At 39.3% G+C, this 26002-nt stretch overlaps 1 protein-coding gene across 1 annotated transcript in view; it reads left to right on the top strand.

Moving 5' to 3' along the window:
• Nucleotides 1-7913, top strand: part of BRCC3 (BRCA1/BRCA2-containing complex subunit 3) — an 81276-nt gene extending 73363 nt beyond the window's left edge. Inside the window, exon 11 of the mRNA XM_060087117.1 lies at nt 7748-7913. Within this exon, the coding sequence (XP_059943100.1) occupies nt 7748-7899 (152 nt within the window). The 3' untranslated portion in view covers nt 7900-7913. The remainder of the gene's footprint in view (nt 1-7747) is intronic.
• Nucleotides 7914-26002: the final 18089 nt, after the last annotated feature.

Genomic DNA, 26002 nt, shown 5'->3' with positions numbered 1-26002 from the left:
GCACTGAGAAAATATTTGAAGAGATTATAGTTGAAAACTTCCCTAATATGGGAAAGGAAATAGTTAATCAGGTCCAGGAGGCACAGAGAGTCCCATACAGGATAAATCCAAGGAGAAATATGCCAAGACACATATTAATCAAACTGTCAAAAATTAAATACAAAGAAAACATATTAAAAGCAGCAAGGGAAAAACAACAAATAACACACAAGAGAATCCCCATAAGGTTAACAGCTGCTCTTTCAGCAGAAACTCTGCAAGCCAGAAGGGACTGGCAGGACATATTTAAAGTGATGAAGGAGAAAAACCTGCAACCAAGATTATTCTACCCAGCAAGGATCTCATCCAGATTTGATGGAGAAATTAAAACGTTTACAGACAAGCAAAAGCTGAGAGAGTTCAGCACCACCAAACCAGCTTTACAACAAATGCTAAAGGAACTTCTCTAGGCAAGAAACACAAGAGAAGGAAAAGACCTACAATAACGAACCCAAAACAATTAAGAAAATGGGAATAGGAACATACATATCGATAATTACCTTAAATATAAATGGACTAAATGCTCCCACCAAAAGACACAGATTGGCTGAATGGATACAAAAACAAGACCCATATATATGCTGTCTACAAGAGACCCACTTCAGACCTAGAGACACATACAGACTGAAAGTAAGGGGATGGAAAAAGATATTCCATGCAAATGGAAACCGAAAGAAAGCTGGAGTAGCAATTCTCATATCAGACAAAATAGACTTTAAAATAAAGACTATTACAAGAGACAAAGAAGGACACTACATAATGATCAAGGGATCGATCCAAGAAGAAGATATAACAATTGTAAATATTTATGCACCCAACAGAGGAGCACCTCAATTCATAAGGCAAATACTAACAGCCATAAAAGGGGAAATCGACAGTAACACATTCATAGTAGGGGACTTTAACACCCCACTTTCACCAATGGACAGATCATCCAAAATGAAAATAAATAAGGAAACACAAGCTTTAAATGATACATTAAACAAGATGGACTTAATTGATATTTATAGGACATTCCATCCAAAAACAACAGAATACACATTTCTCTCAAGTACTCATGGAACATTCTCCAGGACAGATCATATCTTGGGTCACAAATCAAGCCTTGGTAAATTTAAGAAAATTGAAATTGTATCAAGTATCTTTTCCGACCACAACGCTATGAGACTAGATACCAATTACAGGAAAAGATCTGTAAAAACTACAAAAACATGGAGGCTAAACAATACACTACTCAATAACGAAGTGATCACTGAAGAAATCAAAGAGGAAATAAAAAAATACCTAGAAACAAATGACAATGGAGACACGATGACCCAAAACCTATGGGATGCAGCAAAAGCAGTTCTAAGAGGGAAGTTTATAGCAATACAATCCCACCTTAAGAAACAGGAAACATCTCGAATAAACAACCTAACCTTGCACCTAAAGCAATTAGAGAAAGAAGAACAAAAACACCCCAAAGTTAGCAGAAGAAAAAAAATCATGAAAATCAGATCAGAAATAAATGAAAAAGAAATGAAGGAAAAGATAGCAAAGATCAATAAAAGTAAAAGCTGGTTCTTTGAGAAGATAAACAAAATTGATAAACCATTAGCCAGACTCATCAAGAAGAAAAGGGAGAAGACTCAAATCAATAGAATTACAAATGAAAAAGGAGAAGTAACAACTGACACCGCAGAAATACAAAAGATCATGAGAGATTACTACAAGCAACTCTATGCCAATAAAATGGACAACCTGGAAGAAATGGACAAATTCTTAGAAATGCACAACCTGCCAAGACTGAATCAGGAAGAAATAGAAAATATAAACAGACCAATCACAAGCACTGAAATTGAAACTGTGATAAAAAATCTTCCAATAAACAAAAGCCCAGGACCAGATGGCTTCACAGGCGAATTCTATCAAACATTTAGAGAAGAGCTAACACCTATCCTTCTCAAACTCTTCCAAAATATAGCAGAAGGAGGAACACTCCCAAACTCATTCTACAAGGCCACCATCACCTTGATACCAAAACCAGACAAGGATGCCCCAAAGAAAGAAAACTACAGGCCAATATCACTGATGAACATAGATGCAAAAATCCTCAACAAAATACTAGCAAACAGAATCCAACAGCACATTAAAAGGATCATACACCATGATCAAGTGGGGTTTATTCCAGGAATGCAAGGATTCTTCAATATACACAAATCAAATCAACGTGATACACGTTAACAAATTGAAGGAGAAAAACCATATGATCATTTCAATAGATGCAGAGAAATATTTCGACAAAATTCAACACCCATTTATGATAAAAACCCTGCAGAGGGCTTCCCTGGTGGCCCAGTAGTTGAGAGTCCGCCTGCCGATGCAGGGGACACGGGTTCGTGCCCCGGTCCGGGAAGATCCCACATGCCGCGGAGCGGCTGGGCCCGTGAGCCATGGCCACTGAGCCTGCGCGTCCGGAGCCTGTGCTCCGCAACGAGAGAGGCCACAACAGTAAGAGGCCAGTGTACCGCAAAAAAAAAAAAAAATCCCTGCAGAAAGTAGGCATAAAGGGAACTTTCCTCAACATAATAAAGGCCATACATGACAAACCCACAGCCAACATCGTCCTCAATGGTGAAAAACTGAAACCATTTCCACTAAGATCAGGGACAAGACAAGGTTGCCCACTCTCACCACTCTTATTCAACATAGTTTTGGAAGTTTTAGCCACAGCAGTCAGAGAAGATAACGAAATAAGAGGAATCCAAATTGGAAAAGAAGAAGTAAAGCTGTCACTGTTTGCAGATGACATGATACTATACATAGAGAATCCTAAAGATGCTACCAGAAAACTACTAGAGCTAATCAATGAATTTGGTAAAGTAGCAGGATACAAAATTAATGCACAGAAATCTCTGTCATTCCTATATACTATTGATGAAAAATCTGAAAGTGAAATCAAGAAAACACTCCCATTTACTACTGCAGCAAAAAGAATAAAATATCTGGGAATAAACCTACCTAAGGAGACAAAAGACCTGTATGTAGAAAATTATAAAACACTGATGAAAGAAATTAAAGATGATGCAAATAGATGGAGAGATATACCATGTTCTTGGATTGGAAGAATCAACATTGTGAAAATGACTCTACTACCCAAAGCAATCTACTGATTCAGTGCAATCCCTATCAAACTACCACTGCCATTTTTCACAGAATTAGAACAAAAAATTTCACAATTTGTATGGAAACAGAAAAGACCCCGAATAGCCAAAGCAATCTTGAGAACGAGAAATGGAGCTGGAGGAGTCAGGCTCCCTGACTTCAGACTATACTACAAAGCTACAGTAATCTAGACAGTATGGTACTGGCACAAAAACAGAAAGATAGATCAATGCAACAGGATAGAAAGCCCAAAGATAAACCCACGCACATATGGTCACCTGATCTTTGATAAAGGAGGCAGGAATGTACAGTGGAGAAAGGAGAGCCTCTTCAATAAGTGGTGCTGGGAAAACTGGACAGGGACATGTAAAAGTATGAGATTAGATCACTCCCTAACACCATACACAAAAATAAGCTCAAATGGATTAAAGACCTAAATGTAAGGCCAGAGACTATCAAACTCTTAGCGGAAAACCTTGGCAGAACACTCTATGACATACATCACCACAAGATCCTTTTTGACCCACCTCCTAGAGAAATGGAAATAAAGACAAAAATAAACACATGGGACCTAATGAAGCTCAAAAGCTTTTGCACAGCAAAGGAAACCATAAACAAGACCAGAAGACAACCCTCAGAATGGGAGAAAATATTTTCAAATGAAGCAACTGGCAAAGGATTAATCTCCAAAATTTATAAGCAGCTCATGCAGCTCAATAACAAAAAAACAAGCAACCCAATCCAAAAATGGGCAGAAGACCTAAATAGACATTTCTCCCCAGAAGATATACAGACTCCCAACAAACACATGAAAGAATGCTCAACATCTTTAATCTTTAGAGAAATGCAAATCAAAACTACAATGAGATATCATCTCACACCAGTCAGAATGGCGATCATCAAAAAATCTAGAAACAATAAATGCTGGAGAGGGTGTGGAAAAAAGGGAACACTCTTGCACTGCTGGTGGGAATGTGAATTGGTACAGCCACTATGGAGAACAGTATGGAGGTTCCTTTAAAAACTACAAATAGAACTACCATACGACCCAGCAATCCCACTACTGGGCATATACCCTCAGAAAACCATAATTCAAAAAGAGTCATGTACCAAAATGTTCATAGCAGCCCTATTTACAATAGCCCAGAGATGGAAACAACCTAAGTGTCCATCATCAGATGAATGGATAAAGAAGATGTGGCACATATATACAATGGAATATTACTCAGCCATAAAAAGAAATGAAACTGAGCTATTTGTAATGAGGTGGATAGACCTAGAGTCTGTCATACAGAGTGAAGTAAGTCAGAAAGAGAAAGACAAATACCGTATGCTAACACATATATATGGAATTTAAGAAGAAAAAAAATGTCATGAAGAACCTAGGGGTAAGACAGGAATAAAGACACGGACCTACTAGAGAATGGACTTGAGGATATGGGGAGGGCCAAGGGTAAGCTGTGACAAATTGAAAGAGAGGCATGGACATATATACACTACCAAACGTAAGGTAGATAGCTAGTGGGAAGCAGCCGCATAGCACAGGGAGATCAGCTCGGTGCTTTGTGAGCGCCTGGAGGTGTGGGATAGGGAGGGTGGGAGGGAGACGCAAGAGGTAGGGGATATGGGAACATATGTATATGTATAAGTGATTCATTTTGTTATAAAGCAGAAACTAACACACCATTGTTAAGCAATTATACTCCAATAAAGATGTAAAAATAAATAAATAAATAAAAATAAAAACTAAAAAAAAAAAAGGATGGATTGTTCACCAAATAGTGTTGGGACAGTTCATTTGTTTCTTAGTTTATACTTCTATTTCCATTTGGGAAAAAATAAATTCCTACTTAATGCCCTACACAGAAAATAAATTCCAGATATATTTAAACTTATACTATTAAATATATTACAACCACTTTGGAAAGAGATTGGCAATTACAACTACCAAATGTCCCACCAGTTCCTCTCCTAGGCATATACCCCAAAGAGTTGAAAACAGGTGTTCAAACAAAAACTTGTATAGGAATGTTTGTAGCAGCATTATTCACAATAGCCAAAAAGTGGGAACACCCAATTGTCTGTCAGTGGGTGAATGGATAAACAAAGTGTGATCCATCCATACAACAAGGTATTGCTCAGCAATAGAAAGAACACACTACTGATACATGAACAACCTGGATGAATCTCATTATGCCAACTGAAAGAAGTATCACACAAAGTGCTACATACTCTATAGTTCCATTTATATGAAATTCAAGAATAGGCTAAACTACCCTATGGTGACAGCAAATGAATCAGTAGCTGCTGTGGCCCAAGGTGAAGGGGCACAGGCTGCAGAGGGAACCCAGAGGGGCCTCTGGGCTGATGGAAATGCCCTGTATCTTGACTGGAGGGTGGTTAAAAGGGGTATGCATTTGTCAAAACTCACTGAACTGTACCCTTAAAATGGGGTCATTTATTGTCTGTAAATTATACCCCAATAAAGCTCATTAAAAGTTAAAAATACAGGAGGAAAATATAAGGAAGTCACAAAAGACTGACTAAATAAGAATTAAAGACTTTTATAGAGCCCTACAGAAAAATCAAATTGTTCATAATAATCTATAAAAGAAGTATGGATTAAGGTAAAGTCATCAGGTTTTCTCCTTTTCTTTCGACAAAGATTAAATTGACAGAGAATTAGATGAGGATGTGAGGGAAGTGAACACTCCCATATACTGTTCCTGGAGGTATAATTTTTAAATATATGTGGACTTGAATCTAGCAATTCCACTTCAAAAAATGTATCCTTCAAAAATTTGTAGGACAAATGCGCAAAAATAAAGGGATATTAATCGCAGTCTTTATAATAGCAAAAAATTGGATGCCACTGAAAGGTCCATCAATAGAAGACTTATTAAATTGGTACATCCATTCTGATGAATACTGTACAGCCGTTAAGAAGGAAAGGTAGTTCTTTATCAACACAGGAAGATGTCTATGGCTTATTGTTATGTGAGGTAAAAGTAACGTCCAAAATCATACAGTATTTTTTAACTTAATTTTAAAAAATAGGGCTTCCCTGGTGGCGCAGTGGTTGAGAATCTGCCTGCCAGTACAGCGGACACGGGTTTGACCCATGGTCTGGGAAGATCCCACATGCCGCGGAGCAACTGGGCCTGTGAGCCACAACTACTGAGCCTGCGCGTCTGGAGCCTGTGCTCCACAATAAGAGAGGCCACGACAGTGAGAGGCCCACACACCGCGATGAAGAGCGGCCCCCGCTTGCCGCAACTAGAGAAAGCCCTCACAGAAACGAAGACCCAACACAGCCAAAAATAAATAAATAAATTTATTTTTAAAAAAATATATATAGCACTCTGAGGTCGATAATAAAAAAAACAAAAACAAAAAAATCCCCACCAGAGATTCCAAGGCCTGTCTTAAGAGAGTCTGTAATTCAGTGATGTGAAAGTGGGGCCCCCAAATCTTTTTCAAAAAAAAAATTTTTTTTAACATCTTTATTGGAGTATAACTGCTTTACAAATGTTGTGTTCGTTTCTGCTAACAAAGTGAATCAGCTGTACATATACATATATCCCCATATCTCCTCCCTCTTGCTTCTCCCTCCCTCCCTTATCCCACCCCTCTAGGTGGTCACAGAGCACCGAGCTGATCTCCCTGTGCTATGCGGCTGCTTCCCACTAGCTATCTGTTTTACATTTGGGTGTGTATGTATGTCCATGCCACTCTCTCTCTTCATGCCAGCTTACCCTTCCCCCTCTCCGTGTCCTCAAGTCCACTCTCTACACCTGTGTCTTTATTCCTGTCCTGCCCCTAGGTTCATCAGAACCATTTTTATTAAAAAGTATATATACATATGCACACAAGTTCACACACATATACATATACATATATCTTGGAAGGTATACCCCACAATTTTACAGTGGTCATTTTAATAAGTCATGTATCATAAGAGAGAAAAAGATATTTCCATTAGGCAGAATTTGTTTTATAAAGAGGGCCATAGAATCTCTGTCTTACCGTGAAGCTGAGCATTCCTAGGAAGACGTGAAAGGTGATCACTCCCTTCATCTCTCTGCTTTTTCCTCATTTTAAAAGAGGAGCTTTCAGGTGAGTTGCATTAATGTATTCTTCAATGTATGTAACACTTGGTAAGCAATTTTCTTTCTGAACTCGTGAAAAATTAAGTTGCAGAAGACAGAGTTCTAGCTCACTGGGAAGCTATGTTCATTCACAGTGAGAAGGTCTGAGAGCTGGGGATAGAGACCCTTCTGTAGCTCTTACCCTTTTGCTATGGAAGTAAAAAGCTGGATATCTTTCTGCTCTCTGCATAGCAAGGCTTCTGTCTGGCTTATGGATCCAGGGATGTTCAGGATGGCCTCCGAATAGGTATCCTCTTTGCTCAGCTCTCCTGCCTTTCCCCTGGCTGCCCATACAAAGTTGTCTGCCAGTTCTACTTCTGCACTTTTTCTATGTTCTCCTCCTTTCCCCTCTTTCTGTACTCACTGTTGGGCGCTACTGGTGGTGGATTGTTATCTCTGTGTTTTTCCTATTGAAGTGTTTACCAAGAACCTGTGCAGTCAGATGTCGGCAGTCAGCGGGCCTCTACTGCAGTGGCTGGAGGACAGACTGGAGCAAAACCAACAGCATTTGCAGGAGTTGCAACAAGAAAAGGAAGAGCTTATGCAAGAACTTTCTTCTTTAGAATAAAGCAGGAGACAAAATGAAGTAAGAAACTTTTGTTTTTCAATTTGTATAGTAAACATGGTCTGAAAATTCATATACAGGAGATGTGTAGGCAGACGATGGAGCAGCTCTTTTTATATCCCAATGGGTGCGTTTTATGCATACAATAAACAAACATAAGATGTCTTCCTAAAAGTTTTATTAGGGCTTAATGAACCCTCCTACCTGGAACCGGCCTACAAAGAGCATATGCAGGGTGATTTAAGTAGAATATGAAAGTTTTTTTTAAAGGCTATGCAAGGTACATTGGCAAGGACATCCTGTAATAAAATGTCTGGGGAGCATATTTCAAATGTTTATTTTTTCTCTAGAATAAGCTAAAGGAATAAGAGTATTTAATGTTCAGTTTTGTAGTTATGATGCTGATGTTGGACAAATAAACAAGTACACAAGGGTTAGTGGAAGTGAAGGTGACTCATCAGCACCCCACCTCTATTCTTTGCCCCCATTGAGAGGCATATGTCTTATGTCTTCCTTCTTGATCTCTAAAATAGGTATTCTGAGATACTTAGCAAAGGCTGAATCTATGTGGGTGCTCTTTCTAACCAAAAACATGAGTTCTAGCATATTTGGCTCTGAAGCAAACTCCTATTGAGCAGATCCTATTTCCCTAAGAATTTCCAGTATAATATAAATGTGTTTTTCCAGAAACATTCAGGACTTAGGATGTAACAAAAATCATGCTTTAAAAAGTTCTGTTGCAAGCTTCTTACTATGTGTAACCACAAGTGCTAAGTGTGTCTTCAGAAAAGAGCCAAGCCTACTGCAGACCAGAAATTAAAGTGGGAATTGGAGGAGTTAGAAAGAAAGAAAACAAAGAAAGCCCCAATCCAAACAACAGTGACAAAGGGTTGTTTTTGGTTTTGTTTTCTCTTCTTGTTTCTCCCTAAATTATTGTTTTTCAAATTTCAAAGTACAGTCTGGAACTACATGCACCATAATCATTTGGAGGTCAAACTTCAACTCTGGGAGTGGAACCCAGAAATCTTCATGAACTCCCCTAGGGCATATGTAGTGTAAATGTTGTATTTTCCCTAATTTCCCACAGCCACAGTTCTTCTCTATTCTTTTCTTTCCCTGTAGGAAGGATGAAAATATCCAGGTGTAAAATTAATTAAGCCAAATCAATTTTGAAGAAGAAAAATTTGGAAGACTCACATTACCTGACTTCAAGACTTACTATAAACTTACAGTAATCAAGACAGTGTGGTATATGCCCAACTGATTTTGACAAAGGTACAAAAGCAATTCAATGGAGGAAGGATAGTCTTTTCAACATATGATGCTGGTGCAGTTGGCAAAGAAAATGAACTTTGACCTAAACTGCATTGAAAATTAATTGAAATTAATTGAAAAATAATTAATTTTAACTGAAAATGTATCATGAACTTAATTAAGTTAATTGAAAATTAATTGAAAATGTATCATGAACTTATATGTAAGATGTAAAACTTTCAGGAAAAAAAATCATAGAAAGATCTTTAGGATCGTGGTGGGCTAGGCAACAGATTCTTCTTGGCCTTCATCCCAAAAGCACAATCATGAAAGGAAAAAATTGATACTGTATATTGGACTTCATCAAAATGAAAAACTTTTGCTCTGCCAAAAATTTAAGAGGAGGAAATTATTGAGAGAAATTACTTGCAAACCATTTATCTAGAATAAAGTCAAGAGTAAAAAACAAACAATCCAATTAGAAAATGAGCAGAAGACATGAGTAGACATAGCACTAAAGAGGGTGTATCGAAGGCAAGCAAGCACAGGAAAAGATGTTGAACTTCATTAGCCATCAGGGAATGCAAATTAAAACCACAATGAATTATGACTACATAATTATCAGAATGGCTAAAGAAAAAACAGTGAAAATACCAGGTTCAGTTGAGCATACAAACTGGATCTCTCATACACTGCTGAACAGAATGTAAAATGGTAAGCCACTCTGAAAAAAAGAGTTTGAAAATTTCTAATAAAGTTAAACATACATGTACGTTATTACCCAGCAATTGCTGTCCTGGACATTTATCCCAAAGAAATGAGACCTATTTTGGCACAGAAACTTCTATACAGACATTCTTGGCAGTTTCATTTGTAATAGCCCCAAACTGGAAACAACCCAGATGACCTGCAGTTGAGTGTGTGGTTAAACCAACCATCCACACCATGCAATACTACTCTGCAATGAAAAGGAACAGACTGTTGATACACACGACTTGGATGGACCTCAAGGGTATAATGATGAATGAAAAACAGCCAGTCTTAAAAGCTCACATACTGTATGACTGCATTTGTATAAATTCTTGAAATGACAAAATTATAGAAGTGAAGAACAGATTAATGGTTGACAGGGATAGGGACTGGAGGGGGTATGGGATATGGGTGACTATAAAGGGATAACACAAGGAATTATTTGTGCTGATGGAACAGTTCTGTATCTTGATTGTGGTGTTTATTACATGAATCTATATCTGTGCTAAAACCATATAGACCTACACACACCCACAAATGAATGCATGTAAAATTTGGTGAAACCAAATAAGGTCTATAGTCTAGTTAGCAGTATTCTACCATTGTCAATATGTTGGTTTTGAAGATGTACAATTGTTATGTGTAAGATCTTACCACTGGAGGAAACTGGGTGAAGGGCACATGGGACTCCCTGTACTATTTTTGCAACTTCCTGTTAATCTATAATTATTGCAAAATAAAAAGTTGTAAGTATTAAATAAGGAACTAGGAGGTATGGTATGTATTTTGTGAAATAAGTGATAAAATCTGAGGGGAATAAAATGATTTGAATATTTTTACAGGCCAACCTTCTGTACATGTCCCTTCTAAGCTGTTTACATTGACAGAGTTATGGCAATTTGAAATTCTTTTTCTAACCTGATAATTCGAGTTGTAATCTGTAAAACAGGAATGTGGGGAGAGGAGGCAGGTACATGGAAGTGTCAAAGTACCTGGTGGCTGAGGAAGCAGGGCTGGGATTACTGCATGAGGGCCTTGGTGGGGAACATCTAGTGAAAGCTGTGTTGTGCAGCCAGCAATCAGGTACATTAAACAAGTAAGTCAACTGATGGAGCAAATAAGTAAATGTTTTGAGGAAAGTGGAGACTAGGTTTTTCAGTGTCAGAGAAATGATTTATAAACATGAAAAGGGGAGGAGCTTCAAGATGGCGGAAGAGTAAGACGCAGAGATCACCTTCCTCCCCTCAAATACATCAGAAATACACCTACATGTGGAACAACCCCTACAGAACATCTACTGAATGCTTTCAGAAGAACTCAGACCTCCCAAAAGGCAAGAAACTCCCCACGTACCTGGGTAGGGCAAAAGAAAAAAGGAAAAACAGAGACAAAAGAATAGGGACAGGACCTGCACCAGTGGGAGGGAGCTGTGAAGGAGGAAAGGTTTCCACACACTAGGAAGGCCCTTCACAGGTAGAAACTGCGGGTGGCGGAGGGGCGGGGAGCTTTGGAGCCACAGAGGAGAGCGCAGCCACAGGGGTGCGGAGGGCAAAGCAGAGAGATTCCCGCACAGAGGATCGGGGCCGACCAGCACTTACCAGCCCGAGAGGCTTGTCTGCTCACCCGCTGGGGTAGGGCGGGGCTGGGAGCTGAGGCTCGGGATTTGGAGGTCGGATCCCAGGGAGAGGACTGGGGTTGGCGGCGTTAACACAGCCTGAAGGGGCTCGTGCGCCACAGCTGGCCAGGAAGGAGTCCGGGAAAAAGTCTGGAACTGCCGAAGAGGCCATTGTTTCGGGGTGCGGGAGGAGAGGGGATTCAGAACACCGCCTAAATGAGCCCAAGACGGGAGCGAGCCATGGCGATCAGCACAGACCCCAGAGACGGGCACGAGACGCTAAGGCTGCTGCTGCCGCCACCAAAAAGCCTGTGTGCAAGCACAGGTCACTGTCCACACCTCCCCTCCCGGAAGCCTGTGCAGCCCGCCACTGCCAGGGTCCCGGGATCCAGGGACGGCTTCCCCGGGAGAGCGCACGTCGCGCCTCTGGCTGCTGCAACGTCACTCTGCCTCTGCCGCCACAGGCTCGCCCCGCATCTGTACCCCTCCCTCCCCCCGGCCTGAGTGAGCCAGAGCCCCCGAATCAGCGGCTCCTTTAACCCCGTCTTGTCTGAGCGAAGAACAGACGCCCTCAGGCGACCTACACTCAGACGCGGGGCCAAATCCAAAGCTGAGCCCCAGGAGCTGTGCGAACAAAGAAGAGAAAGGGAAACTCTCCCAGCAGCCTCAGAAGCAGCGGATTAAAGCTCCACAATCAACTTGACGTACCCTGCATCTGTGGAATACAACGAATCATCCCAAAATTGAGGCAGTGGACTTTGGGAGCAATGATACATTTTTTCCCCTTTTTCACTTTTTGTGAGTGTGTATGTGTATGCTTCTGTGTGTGATTTTGTCTGTATAGCTTTGCTTTTAGCTTTGCTTTTACCATTTGTCCTAGGTTTCTGCCTGTCCGTTTTTTTTTTTTAAGTATAGTTTTTAGTGCTTGTTATCATTGGTAATTTGTTTTTTGGTTTGGTTGCTGTCTTCTTATTTTTCTTTCTATTTTTGAATTAAAAATTTTTTTTTGAATTTTATTTTTTTATACAGCATGTTCTTATTAGTCATCAATTTTATACACATCAGTGTATACATGTCAATCCCAATCGCAAAATTCATCACACCACCATCACCCCCCTCCGTGGCTTTCCCCCCTTGGTGTCCATACGTTTGTTCTCTACATCTGTGTCTGGATTTCCACCCTGCAAACCGGTTTATCTGTACCATTTTTCTAAGTTCCACATATATGCGTTAATATACGATATTTGTTTTTCTCTTTCTGATTTCCTTCACTCTGTATGACAATATCTAGATCCATCCATGTCTCTACAAATGACATAATTTCGTTCCTTCTTATGGCCGAGTAATATTCCATTGTATATATGTACCACATCTTCTTTATCCATTCATCTGTCGATGGGCATTTAGGTTGCTTCCATGACCTGGCTATTGTAAATAGTGCTGCAATGAACACTGGGGTGCATGTGTCTTTTTGAATTATGGTTTTCTCTGGGTATATGCCCAGTAGTGGGATTGCTGGGTCATATGATAGTTCTATTTTTAGTTTTTTAAGGAAGCTCCGTACTGTTCTCCATAGTGGCTGTATCAATTTACATTCCAAACAACCGTGCACGAGGGTTCCCTTTTCTCCACACCCTCTCCAGCACTTGTTGTTTGTAGATTTTCTGATGATGCCCATTCTAACTGGTATGAGGTGATGCCTCATTGTACTTTTTTTTTTTTTTTTTTTTTTTTTTTTTTTTTTTTTTGCGGTATGCGGGCCTCTCACTGTTGTGGCCTCCCCCGTTGCGGAGCACAGGCTCCGGACGCGCAGGCTCCGGACGCGCAGGCTCAGCGGCCATGGCTCACGGGCCCAGCCGCTCCGCGGCATATGGGATCCTCCCAGACCGGGGCACGAACCCGTATCCCCTGCATCGGCAGGCGGACTCTCAACCACTTGCGCCACCAGGGAGGCCCCCTCATTGTACTTTTGATTTGCATTTCTCTAATAATTAGTGATGCTGAGCAGCTTTTCATGTGCTTCTTGGCGATCTGTATGTCTTCTTTGAAGAAATGTCTATTTAGATCTTCTGCCCATTTTTGGATTGGGTTGTTTGTTTTTTTTAAATATAGAGCTGCATGAGCTTTTTATATATTTTGGAGATTAATCCTTTGTCAGTTGCTTCATTTGCAAATATTTTCTCCCATTCTGAGGGTTGTCTTTTCATCTTGTTTATGGTTTCCTTTGCTCTGAAAAAGCTTTTAAGTTTCATTAGGTCCAATTTGTTTATTCTTGTTTTTATTTCCATTACTCTAAGGAGGTGGATCAAAAAGTATCTTGCTGGGCTTCCCTGATGGCACAGTGGTTGAGAGTCCACCTGCCGATGCAGGGGATACGGGTTTGTGCCCCGGTCCGGGAAGATCCCACATGCCGTGGAGTGGCTGGGCCCGTGAGCCATGGCCACTGAGCCTGCGCGTCCGGAGCCTGTGCTCCACAACGGGAGAGGCCACAACAGTGAGAGGCCCATGTACCGCCAAAAAAAAAAAAAAAATCTTGCTGTGATTTATGTCAAACAGTGTTCTTCCTATGTTTTCCTCTAAGAGATTTATAGTGCCCGGTCTTACATTGAGGTCTCTAATCCATTTTGAGTTTATTTTTGTGTATGGTGTCAGGGAGTGTTCTAATTTCATTCTTTTACATGTAGCTGTCCAGTTTTCCCAGCACCACTTATTGAAAAGACTGTCTTTTATCCATTGTATATTCTTGCCTCCTTTGTCATAGATTAGTGGACCATAGGTGCATGGGTTTCTCTCTGGGCTTTCTATCCTGTTCCATTGATCTATATTTGTTTTTGTGCCAGTACCATATTGTCTTGATTACTGTAGCTTTGTAGTATAGTCTGAAGTCAGGGAGTCTGATTCCTCCAGCTCTGTTTTTTTTCCCTTAAGACTGCTTTGGCTATTTGGGGTCTTTTGTGTTTCCATACAGATTTTAAGATTTTTTGTTCTAGTTGTGTAAAAAATGCCATTGGTAATTTGATAGGGATTGCATGAATCTGTACATTGCTTTGGGTAGTACAGTCATTTTCACAATACTGATTCTTCCAATCCAAGAACATGGTAATATCTCTCCATCTGTTGGTATCATCTTTAATTTCTTTCATCAGTGTCTTATAGTTTTCTGCATACAGGTCTTTTATCTCCCTAGGTGGGTTTATTCCTAGGTATTTTATTCTTTTTGTTGTAATGGTAAATGGGAGTGTTTCCTTAATTTCTCTTTCAGATTTTTCATCATTAGTATATAGGAATGCAAGAGATTTCTTTGCATTAATTTTGTATCCTGCTACTTTACCAAATTCATTGATTAGCTCTAGTAGTTTTCTGATGGCATCTTTATTCTCTATGTATAATATGTCAGCTGCAAACAGTGATACTTTTACTTCTTCTTTTCCAATTTGTATTCCTTTCTTTTCCTTCCCTGATTGCTGTGCCTAGGACTTCCAAAACTATGTTGAATAATAGTGCTGAGAGTGGACATCCTTCTCTTGTTCCTGATCTTAGAGGAAATGCTTTCAGTTTTTCACCATTGAGAATGATGTTTGCTGTAGGTTTGTCGTATATGGCCTTTATTATGTTGAAGTAGGTTCCCTCTATGCCCACTTTCTGGAGAGTTTTTATCATAAATGGGTGTTGAATTTTGTCAAAAGCTTTTTCTGCATCTATTGAGATGATCATATGGTTTTTATTCTTCAATTTGTTAATATGGTGTATCACATTGATTGATTTGCATATATTGAAGAATCCTTGCATCCCTGGGATAAACCCACTTGATCATGGTGTATGATCCTTTTGATGTGTTGTTGGATTCTGTTTGCTAGTATTTGTTGAGGATTTTTGCATCTACATTCATCAGTGTTATTGGTCTGTAATTTTCTTTTTTTGTAATATCTTTGTCTGGTTTTGGTATCAGGGTGATGGTGGCCTCATAGAATGAGTTTGGGAGTTTTGCTTTGCAATTTTTGGAAGAGTTTGAGAAGGATGGGTATTAGCTCTTCTCTAAATGTTTGATAGAATTCACCTGTGAAGCCATCTGGTCCTGGACTTTTGTTTGTTGGAAGATTTTTAATCACAGTTTCAATTTCATTACTTGTGATTGGTCTGTTCATATTTTCTATTTCTTCCTGGTTCCATCTTGGAAGGCTATACCCTTCTAAGAATTTGTCCATTTCTTCCAGGTTGTCCATTTTATTGGCGTAGAGTTGCTTGTAGTAGTCTCTTAGGATGCTTTGTATTTCTGTGGTGTCCGTTGTAACTTGTCCTTTTTCATTTCTAATTTTATTGATTTGAGTCCTCTCCTTCTTTTTCTTGATGAGTCTGGCTAACAGTTTATCAATTTTGCTTATCTCCTCAAAGAACCAGCTTTTAGTTTTATTGATCTTTGCTATTGTTTTCTTCGTTTCTCTTTCATTTATTTCTGCTCTTATCTTTATGATTTCTTTCCTTCTGCTAACGTTGGGTTTTGTTTGTTCTTCTTTCTCTAGTTCCTTTAGGTGTAACGTTAGATTGTTGATTTGAGATTTTTCTTGTTTCTTGAGGTAGGCTTGTAGAGCTATAAACTTCCCTCTTAGAAATGCTTTTGCTGCATCCCATAGGTTTTCGATCATTGTGTTTTCATTGTCATTTGTCTCTAGGTATTTTTTGATTTCTTCTTTGATTTCTTCAGTGATCTCTTGGTTATTTAGTAACATATTGTTTAGCCTCCATGTGCTTCGGTTTTTTACGTTTTTACCCTTTAATTGATTTCTAATCTCATAGCATTGTGGTCAGAAAAGATGCTTAATATGATTCCAACTTTCTTAAATTTAAGGAGGCTTGATTTGTGACCCAATCTATCCTGGAGAATGTTCCATGAGCACTTGAGAAGAAAGTGTAATCTGCTGTTTTGGGATGGAATGTCCTATAAATATCAATCAAATCTATCTGGTCTATCGTGTCATTTAAAGCTTCTGTTTCCTTATTAATTTTCTGTTTGGATGCCCTGTCTATTGGTGTAAATGAGGTGTTAAAGTCCCCCAGTATTATTGTGTTACTGTCGATTTCCTCTTTTAGAGCTGTTAGCAGTTGCCTTATGTATTGAGATGCTCCTATGTTGGGTGCATATATATTTATAATTGTTATAGCTTCCTCTTGGATTGATCCCTTGATTATTACATAGTGTCCTTCCTTGTGTCTTGTAACATTCTTTATTTTAAAGTCCATTTTATCTGATATGTGTATAGCTACTCCAGCTTTCTTTTGATTTCCATTTGCATGGAATATCTTTTTCCATTCCCTCACTTTCAGTCTGTATTTATCCCTAGGTCTGAAGTGGGTCTCTTGTAGACAGCATATATATGGGCCTTGTTTTTGTATCCATTCAGCAAGCCTGTGTCTTTTGGTTGGAGCTTTTAATCCATTCATGTTTAAGGTACTTATTGATATGTATGTTCCTATTACCATTTTCATAATGTTATGGGTTTGTTTTTGTAGGTCCTTTTCTTCTCTTTTGTTTCCCACTTAGAGAAGTTCCTTTAGCATTTGTTGTAGAGCTGGTTTGGTGGTGCTGAATTCTCTTAGCTTTTGCTTGTCTGTAAAGGTTTTGATTTCTCCATCGAATCTGAATGAGATCCTTGCTGTGTAGAGTAATCTTGGTCGTAGGTTCTTCCCTTTCATCACTTTAAGTATATCATGCCACTCCCTTCTGGTTTGTAGAGTTTCTGCTGATAAATCAGCTGTTAACCTTATGGGATTCCCTTGTATGTTAATTGTCGCTTTTCCCTTGCTGCTTTCAATAATTTTTCTTTGTCTTTAATTTTTGCCAATTTCATTACTATGTGTCTTGGCGTGTTTCTCCTTGGGCTTATCCAGTATGGACTCTATGTGCTTCCTGGACTTGTGTGGCTATTTCCTTTCCCATGTTAGGGAAGTTTTCAACTATAATCTCTTCAAATATTTTCTCGGGTTCTTTCTCTCTCTCTTCTCCTTCTGGGACCCCTATAATGCGAATGTTGTTGCGTTTAATGTTGTCCCAGAGGTCTCTTAGGCTGTCTTCATTTCTTTTCATTCTTTTTTCTTTCGTCTGTTCCGCAGCAGTGAATTCCGCCATTCTGTCTTCCAGGTCACTTATCCGTTCTTCTGCCTCAGTTATTCTGCTATTGATTCCTTCTAGTGTAGTTTTCATTTCAGTTACTGTATTGTTCATCTCTGTTTCTTTGTTCTTTAATTCTTCTAGATCTTTGTTAAACACTTCTTGCATCTTCTCAATCTTTGCCTCCATTCTCTTTCCAAGGTCCTGGATCATCTTCACTATCATTATTCTGAATTCTTTTTCTGGAAGAGTGCCTATCTCCATTTCATTCAGTTGTTTTCTGTGGTTTTATCTTGTTCCTTCATCTGGTACATAGTCCTCTGCCTTTTCATCTTGTCTCTCTTTCTGTGAATGTGGTTTTTGTTCCACAGGCTGCAGGATTATAGTTCTTCTTGCTTCTGCTGTCTGCCTTCTGGTTGATGAGGCTATCTAAGAGGCTTGTGGAAGTTTCCTGATGGGAGGGGCTGGTGGTGGGTAGAGCTGGGTGTTGCTCTGGTGGGCAGACCTCAGTAAAACTTTAATCCACTTGTCCGCTGGTGTGTGGTTGTTTGGCCTGAGGCGACCCAGCACTGAAGCCTACAGGCTCTTTGGTGGGGCTAATGGTGACCTCTGGGTGGGCTCACGCCAAGGAATACTTCGCAGAACTTCTGCTGCCAGTGTCCTTGTCCCTTGGTGAGCCACAGCTGCCCCCCGCCTCTGCAGGAGACCCTCCAACACTAGCAGGTAGGTCTGGTTCAGTCTCCTATGGGGTCACTGCTCCTTCCCCCGGGTCCTGATGCACACACTACTTTGTGTGTGCCCTCCAGGAGTGGATATCTGTTTCCCCCAGTCCTGAAAAGTCTTGCAATCAAATCCCGCTAGACTTCAAAGTCTGATTCTCTAGGAATTCCTCCTCCCATTGCCAGACCCCCAGGTTGGGATGCCTGACGTGTGGCTCAGAACCTTCACTCCACCGGGTGGACTTCTGTGGTATAAGTGTTCTCCAGTTTGTGAGTCACCCACTCAGCAGTTATGAGATTTGATTTTATTATGATAGCGCCCCTCCTACCATCTTATTGTGGCTTCTCCTTTCTCTCTGCATGTGGAGTATCCTTCTGGGTGAGTTTCGGTGTCTTCCAGTCGATGACAGTTCAGCAGTTAGCTGTGATTCCGGTGTTCTCAAAAGAGGGAGTGAGACAAAGAAAGAAACTACACCAATATCACTGATGAACATAGATGCAAAAATCCTCAACAAAATACTAGCAAACAGAATCCAACAGCACATTAGAAGGATCATACACCATGATCAAGTGGGGTTTATTCCAGGAATGCAAGGATTCTTCAATATATGCAAATCAATCAACGTGATACACCATATTAACAAACTGAAGGAGAAAAACCATATGATCATCTCAATAGATGCAGAGAAAGCTTTCAGCAAAATTCAGCACCCATTTATGATAAAAACCCTGCAGAAAGTAGGCATAGAGGGAACTTTCCTCAACATAATAAAGGCCATATATGACAAACCCACAGCCAACATCATACTCAATGGTGAAAAACTGAAATCATTTCCACTAAGATAAGGAACAAGACATGGTTGCCCACTCTCACCACTCTTATTCAACATAGTTTTGGAAGTCTTAGCCACAGCAATCAGAGAAGAAAAAGAAATAAAAGGAATCCAAATCAGAAAAGAAGAAGTAAAGCTGTCACTGTTTGCAGATGACATGATACTATACATAGATAATCCTAAAGATGGTACCAGAAAACTACTAGAGCTAATCAATGAATTTGGTAAAGTAGCAGGATACAAAATTAATGCACAGAAATCTCTGGCATTCCTATACACTAATGATGAAAAATCTGAAAGTGAAATTAAGATAACACTCCCATTTACCATTGCAACAAAAAAATAAAATATCTAGGAATAAACCTACCTAAGGAGACAAAAGACCTGTATGTAGAAAATTATAAGACACTGATGAAAGAAATTAAAGATGATACAAATAGATGGAGAGAAATACCATGTTCTTGGATTGGAAGAATCAACATTGTGAAAATGACTCTACTACCCAAAGCAATCTACAGATTCAATGCAATCCCTATCAAACTACCACTGCCATTTTTCACAGAACTAGAACAAAAAATTTCACAATTTGTATGGAAACACAAAAGACCCTGAATAGCCAAAGCAATCTTGAGAATGAAAAATGGAGCTGGAGGAATCAGGCTCCCTGACTTCAGACTATACTACAAAGCTACAGTAATCAAGACAGTATGGTACTGGCACAAAAACAGAAATATAGATCAATGGAACAGGATAGAAAGCCCAGAGGTAAACCCATGCACATTTGGTCACCTTATCTTTGATAAAGGAGGCAAGAATATGCAGTGGAGAAAAGACAGACTCTTCAATAAGTGGTGCTGGGAAAACTGGACAGCTACATGTAAAAGAATGAAATTAGAACACTCCCTAACACCATACACAAAAATAAACTCAAAATGGATTAAAGACCTAAATGTAAGGCCAGAGACTATCAAACTCTTAGAGGAAAACCTAGGCAGAACACTCTATGACATACATCACCACAAGATCCTTTTTGACCCACCTCCTAGAGAAATGGAAATAAAAACAAAAATCAACAAATGGGACCTAATGAAACTTAAAAGCTTTTGCACAGCAAAGGAAACCATAAACAAGACCAAAAGACAACCCTCAGAATGGGAGAAAATATTTTCAAATGAAGCAACTGACAAAGGATTAATCCCCAAAATACAAGCAGCTCATGCAACTTAATAAAAAAACAAACAACCCAATCCAAAAATGGGCAGAAGACCTAAATAGAGATTTCTCCAAAGAAGATATACAGATTGCCAATGAACACATGAAAGAATGCTCAAGGGCTTCCCTGGTGGTGCAGTGGTTGCGAGTCCGCCTGCCGATGCAGGGGATGCAGGTTCGTGCCCTGGTCCAGGAAGATCCCACATGTCACGGAGTGGCTGGGCCCGTGAGCCATGGCTGCTGGGCCTGCGCGTCCGGAGCCTGTGCTCCACGTTGGGAGAGGCCACAGCAGTGAGAGGCCCACATACAGCAAAAAAAAAAAAAAAAAAAAAAAAAAGAATCCTCAACATCATTAATCATTAGAGAAATGCAAATCAAAACTACAATGCAGTATCATCTCACACTGGTCAGAATGGCATCATCAAAAAATCTAGAAACAATAAATGCTGGAGAGGGTGTAGAGAAAAGGCAACACTCTTGCACTGTTGGTGGGAATGTAAATTGATACAGCCACTATGGAGAACAGTATGGAGGTTCCTTAAAAAACTAAAAATAGAACTACCACACGACCCAGCAATCCCACTACTGGGCATATACCCTGAGAAAACCATAACTGAAAAAGAGTAATGTACCAAAATGTTCATTGCACCTCTATTTACAATAGCTAGGACATGGAAGCAACCTAAATGTCCATAATCAGATGAATGGATAAAGAAGATGTGGCACATATATACAATGGACTATTACTCAGCCATAAAAAGAAACGAAATTGAGTTATTTGTAGTGATGTAGATGGACCTAGAGTCTGTCATACCGAGTGAAGTAAGTCAGAAAGAGAAAAACAAATACCATATGCTAACACATATATATGGAATCTAAGGGGAAAAAAAAGGTCGTGAAGAACCTAGGGGTAAGACTGGAATAAAGACACAGATCTACTAGCGAATGGACTTGAGGGTATGGGGAGGGGGAAGGGTAAGCTGTGACAAAATGAGAGAGTGGCATGGACATATATACACTACCAAACATAAAATAGCTACCTAGTGGGAAGCAGCCACATAGCACAGGGAGATCAGCTCTGTGCTTTGTGACCACCTAGAGGGGTGGGATATGGAGGGTGGGAGGGAGGGAGATGCAAGAGGGAAGAGATATGGGAACATATGTATATGTATAACTGATTCATTTTGTTATAAAGCAGAAACTAACACACCATTGTAAAGCAATTATACTCCAATAAAGATGTTAAAACAAACAAACAAACATATAAATCACCCTAAAAAAAAACAGGGAGTGACAGCATATCCTTCTACTCTGCCATCTTGAACCTATCTCAGCTGTATTTCTATATACTAACGAACTATCTGAAAAAGAAATTAAGAAAACATTCACATATACAATAGCATCAAAAAATATTTAGGAATATATTTAGCCAAGGAGATGAAAGATCTTGTACACTGAAAACTATAAGATATTGATGAAAGAATTTGAAGAAGACACAAATAATTGGAAACATATCCTGTATTCAATAGGAATTCCCTGGTGGTCCAGTGGACAGGACTCTGCACTTTCACTGCTGAGGGCCTGGGTTCAATCCCTGATGGGGGAACTAAGATCATGCAAGCCAAGTTGTGTGGCCAAAAAAAGAATTATATCATACCCTGTGTTCATGGATTGGAAGAATGAATGTTGTTAAAATGATCATAATACCTAAAGTGATGTACAGATTTAATTCAATCCCCATCAAAATTCCAATGGCATTTTTCACAGAAATAGAAGAAAACAATCCTAAAAGTCATATGGAACCACAAAAGACCCCAAATGGCCAAAGTAATCCTGAGCAAGAACAATGCTAGGGGCTTCCTGATTTCAAATGATATTACAAATCTACAGTAATCAAAACACTGTGGCAGTGGCATAAAAACAGACACACAGACCAATGGAGTAGAATAGAGTACAGGAATAAACCCACACACACACAGTCAGCTAATATTTGACAAGGGAGCCAAGAATGCACAATGGGGAAAGGATAGTCTTTTCCACAGGTGGTGTTGAGAAAACTAGATATCCACATGCAAATGAATGAAACTGGACCACTGTCTTACACCATACACAAAAATAAACTCAAATGAATTAAATACTTAAATGTAAAACCTGAAAGCATAAAACTCCTAAAATTAAACCTAGGTGGATGCTCCTTGACATCCATCTGGGCAATGACTTTTTAGATTTGACACCAAAAGGAAAAGCAACAATAGCAAAAATAAACAAGTGGGACTACATCAAACTAAAAAGCTATACAGCAATGGGAATCATCACCAAAATGAAAAGTCAACCCACAGAATGTGAGAAGGTATTTGTATACCATATATCTGCTAAGAGGTTAGTACCCCAAATATACAAGGAACTTATACATCAATAGCAAAAATACCCCACAAACAATCTAATTTAAGAATAGGCCTGAGACCTGAATAAACATTTTTCCAAAGAAGATATACATATGACCTACAGGCACATAAAGAGATGCTCAGCATTGCGAATCATCAAGGAAATGCAAATCAAAACCACAATAAGGTTATCACCTCACGCCTGTCAGGATGGCTATTATCAAAAAGACAACAAATAACAAGTGTCAGTAAGGATGTGGACAAAAGGGCACCCTCGTGCAGTGTTGATGGGAATATAAACTGGTACAGCCATTATGTAAAAAAGTATGAAGTTTCTTCAAAAAATTAAAAATAGAACTACCATACAATCCAGCAATCCAACTTTTGGGTATATACCCGTAGAAATGAAGTCAGGATCTCAAAGATATATGCATTCCCATGTTTATTGCAGCAATATTCACAACAGTCAAGATATGGAAACAATCTAAATTCCATTGACAGATGAACAAAGAAAATGTGTGTGTATATATATATATATATATTATATATATATAAAATGCAGCCATTAAAAAGAAGGAAATTGTGCCATTTATGACAATATGGATATACCTCAAGGATATTATGCTAACTAAGTGAAATAAGCCAAGCACAGAAAGACAAATAATGTATGATTTCACTTATATGTGAAATCTGAAAATGTTGAACTTACTTAACCAGAAAGTAGAATGATGTTTGCCAGGGTGCTGGGGGGTGGGGGAAATGGGGAGAAGTTGGTCAAAGGGTACAAATTTTCAGTTATAAGATGAATTCATTTAAAAAAAAGATGAATGAGTTCTAGTGATCTAATATACAGCATGGTGACCACAATTAATAATACTGTATACTTGAAATTTGCTAAAATAATAGATCTCAAGTGTTCTAAGCACAGAAAATATTTTAAGTATGGAGGTGATGGATGTGTTGACTGTGGTGATCATTTCACAATGTATACATATATTAAATCCTCATCTTGTACACCTTAAAAGAAAACATCATGTTGGGACTTCTCTGGTGGTGCAGTGGTTAAGAATCCACCTGCTAATGCAGGGGACACGGGCTTGAGCCCTGGTCCGGGAAGATCCCACATGCCGCAGAGCAACTAAGCCCGTGTGCCACAACTACTGAAGCCCGAGTGCCCTAGAGCCCGCTCGCTGCAACTACTGAGTCTGCATACTGCAACTACTGAAGCCCACGTGCCTAGAGCCTGTGCTCCGCAACAAGAGAAGCCACCACGATGAGAAGCCAGCACACTGCAACAAAGAGTAGCCCCCGCTCGCCACAACTAGAGAAAGCCCATGTGCAGCAACGAAGACCCAACACAGCCAAAAATAAATAAAAATTTAAAATAATAATAAATAAAAACGTGTCTTAAAAAAAGAAAACATCATGTTGTACAACCTAAATATATACAATTTTTATTTGTTAATCATACCTCAGTAAAGCTGAAGAACAAGATAAACTCAATTAAAAAATTAGGGCCTCCCTGGTGGCGCAGTGGTTAAGAGTCCGCCTGCCGATGCAGGGGATACGGGTTCGTGCCCCGGTCTGGGAGGATCCCATATGCCGCGGAGCGGCTGGCCCCGTGAGCCATGGCCGCTGGGCCTGCACGTCCGGAGCCTGTGCTCCGCAACGGGAGAGGCCACAACAGTGAGAGGCCCGCATACCGCAAAAAGAAAAAAAAAAAAAAAGAAAAGAAAAAATTAGCAAAGGATCAGAATAGACATTTCTCCAAAGGAGATACACAAATTGCCAATAAGTACATGAAAAAATTCTTCTAAGTCATTAGTCATCAGGGAAATGTAAATGAAAACCACAAAGAGATACCACTTCCAACTCACTCAGATGGCTATAATCAAACAAATGGAAAACAAATATTGGCAAGGATGTGGAAAAATGGGTACCCTCATACACTGCTGGTGGGGTTGTAAAATGGTTCAGCCACTATGGAAAATAGTTTAGCAGTTCCTTACAAAGTTCAACACAGAATTTCCATATGAACATGCAATTCCACGCTTAGGTATATACCTAGAAGAAGTGAAAGCAGGTATTGAAAGAAATACTTGCATGTGAAGTAGTATTCACAATAGTTCAAAAAGGGAAAGAGCCCACGTGTTCATGAATGAATGAATAAACTGTAGTATATCCATACAATGGAATATTATTTGGCCATAAAAAGAAATGAAGTACTGATTCATGCTACAACATGAATGAAGCTGGCATATATTATGCTGAGTGAAGGAGCCCAGTCCCAAAGGTCCACATATTGACTGAGTCCTTTTATATGAAATGTTCAGAATAGGAAAATCTTCAGAGACATAAAGTAGAATAGTGATTGACTAGGGATGGGAGGTTTAGGTGGAAATGAAGAGTGATGGCTAACGAGTGTGGGGTTTCTTTTTAAGGTGGTGAAAATGTAAATTGATCTTGGTGCTGGTCATACAACTCTGAATATACTAAAAACTACCAACTTGTAGACTAAATGGGTGAATGGAATGATATGTGAATTAAATACCAACAAAGCTACCTGAGAGAACATGCTTTGAAAGTACAGAAGTGATATCAAAGTAATGTATGTGCCTTTCTAAACCAACTTCAACGTTCTTTAAAGTAATACATAAAAATACAGCACTCAGTGAATTAAGAATATTTGACATCTATATAGAATTACACAGGAAGAAGCAGAAAAATGTTACTGATACCAAAGAGAAAAATAAGTCAATAGAAACAGAGCCAGAAGGAATTGGTTGATAAGCATATATTCTTGATAGTTATTATGATATCCTCAAGGGTTTAAAGGAAAATGTGAACATAATGAGGAGAGCATTGAAAGATAAAAAGAGTCAAATGGAAATTCTAGAGATGAAAAATACCTTATTGGAAATGCAAACTGTCCTAAATGGGATTAAGAGAAGATACTCTGCAAAAGAAAAGATCAGTGAACTTGATGACATAGCAAAAGAAAGTCTGCAACGTAAAGTGCAGGGGGGAAAAAGGCTGTTAAAAATGCAAATGAGCGGAGTCTCAGTCACTGGTGATACAATATCAATAACTGTAATACACATGTAATGGAACACTGCATGGAAGAGTAGAAAAATATGCGGTTTTCAAGGGTACACAGAAGATTTACCTTTTAGAGCATATATTCTGTTCTATAAAATAAATCTCAACAAAATTTAAAAGATTTAAATAATAAG

This window comes from Mesoplodon densirostris, chromosome X, assembly GCF_025265405.1.
Source record: "Mesoplodon densirostris isolate mMesDen1 chromosome X, mMesDen1 primary haplotype, whole genome shotgun sequence".
In the NCBI taxonomy this organism is placed as follows: domain Eukaryota; kingdom Metazoa; phylum Chordata; class Mammalia; order Artiodactyla; family Ziphiidae; genus Mesoplodon; species Mesoplodon densirostris.
Note: the sequence above shows the minus strand (reverse complement) of the source record. Positions and strands in the feature narration are given on the sequence as shown.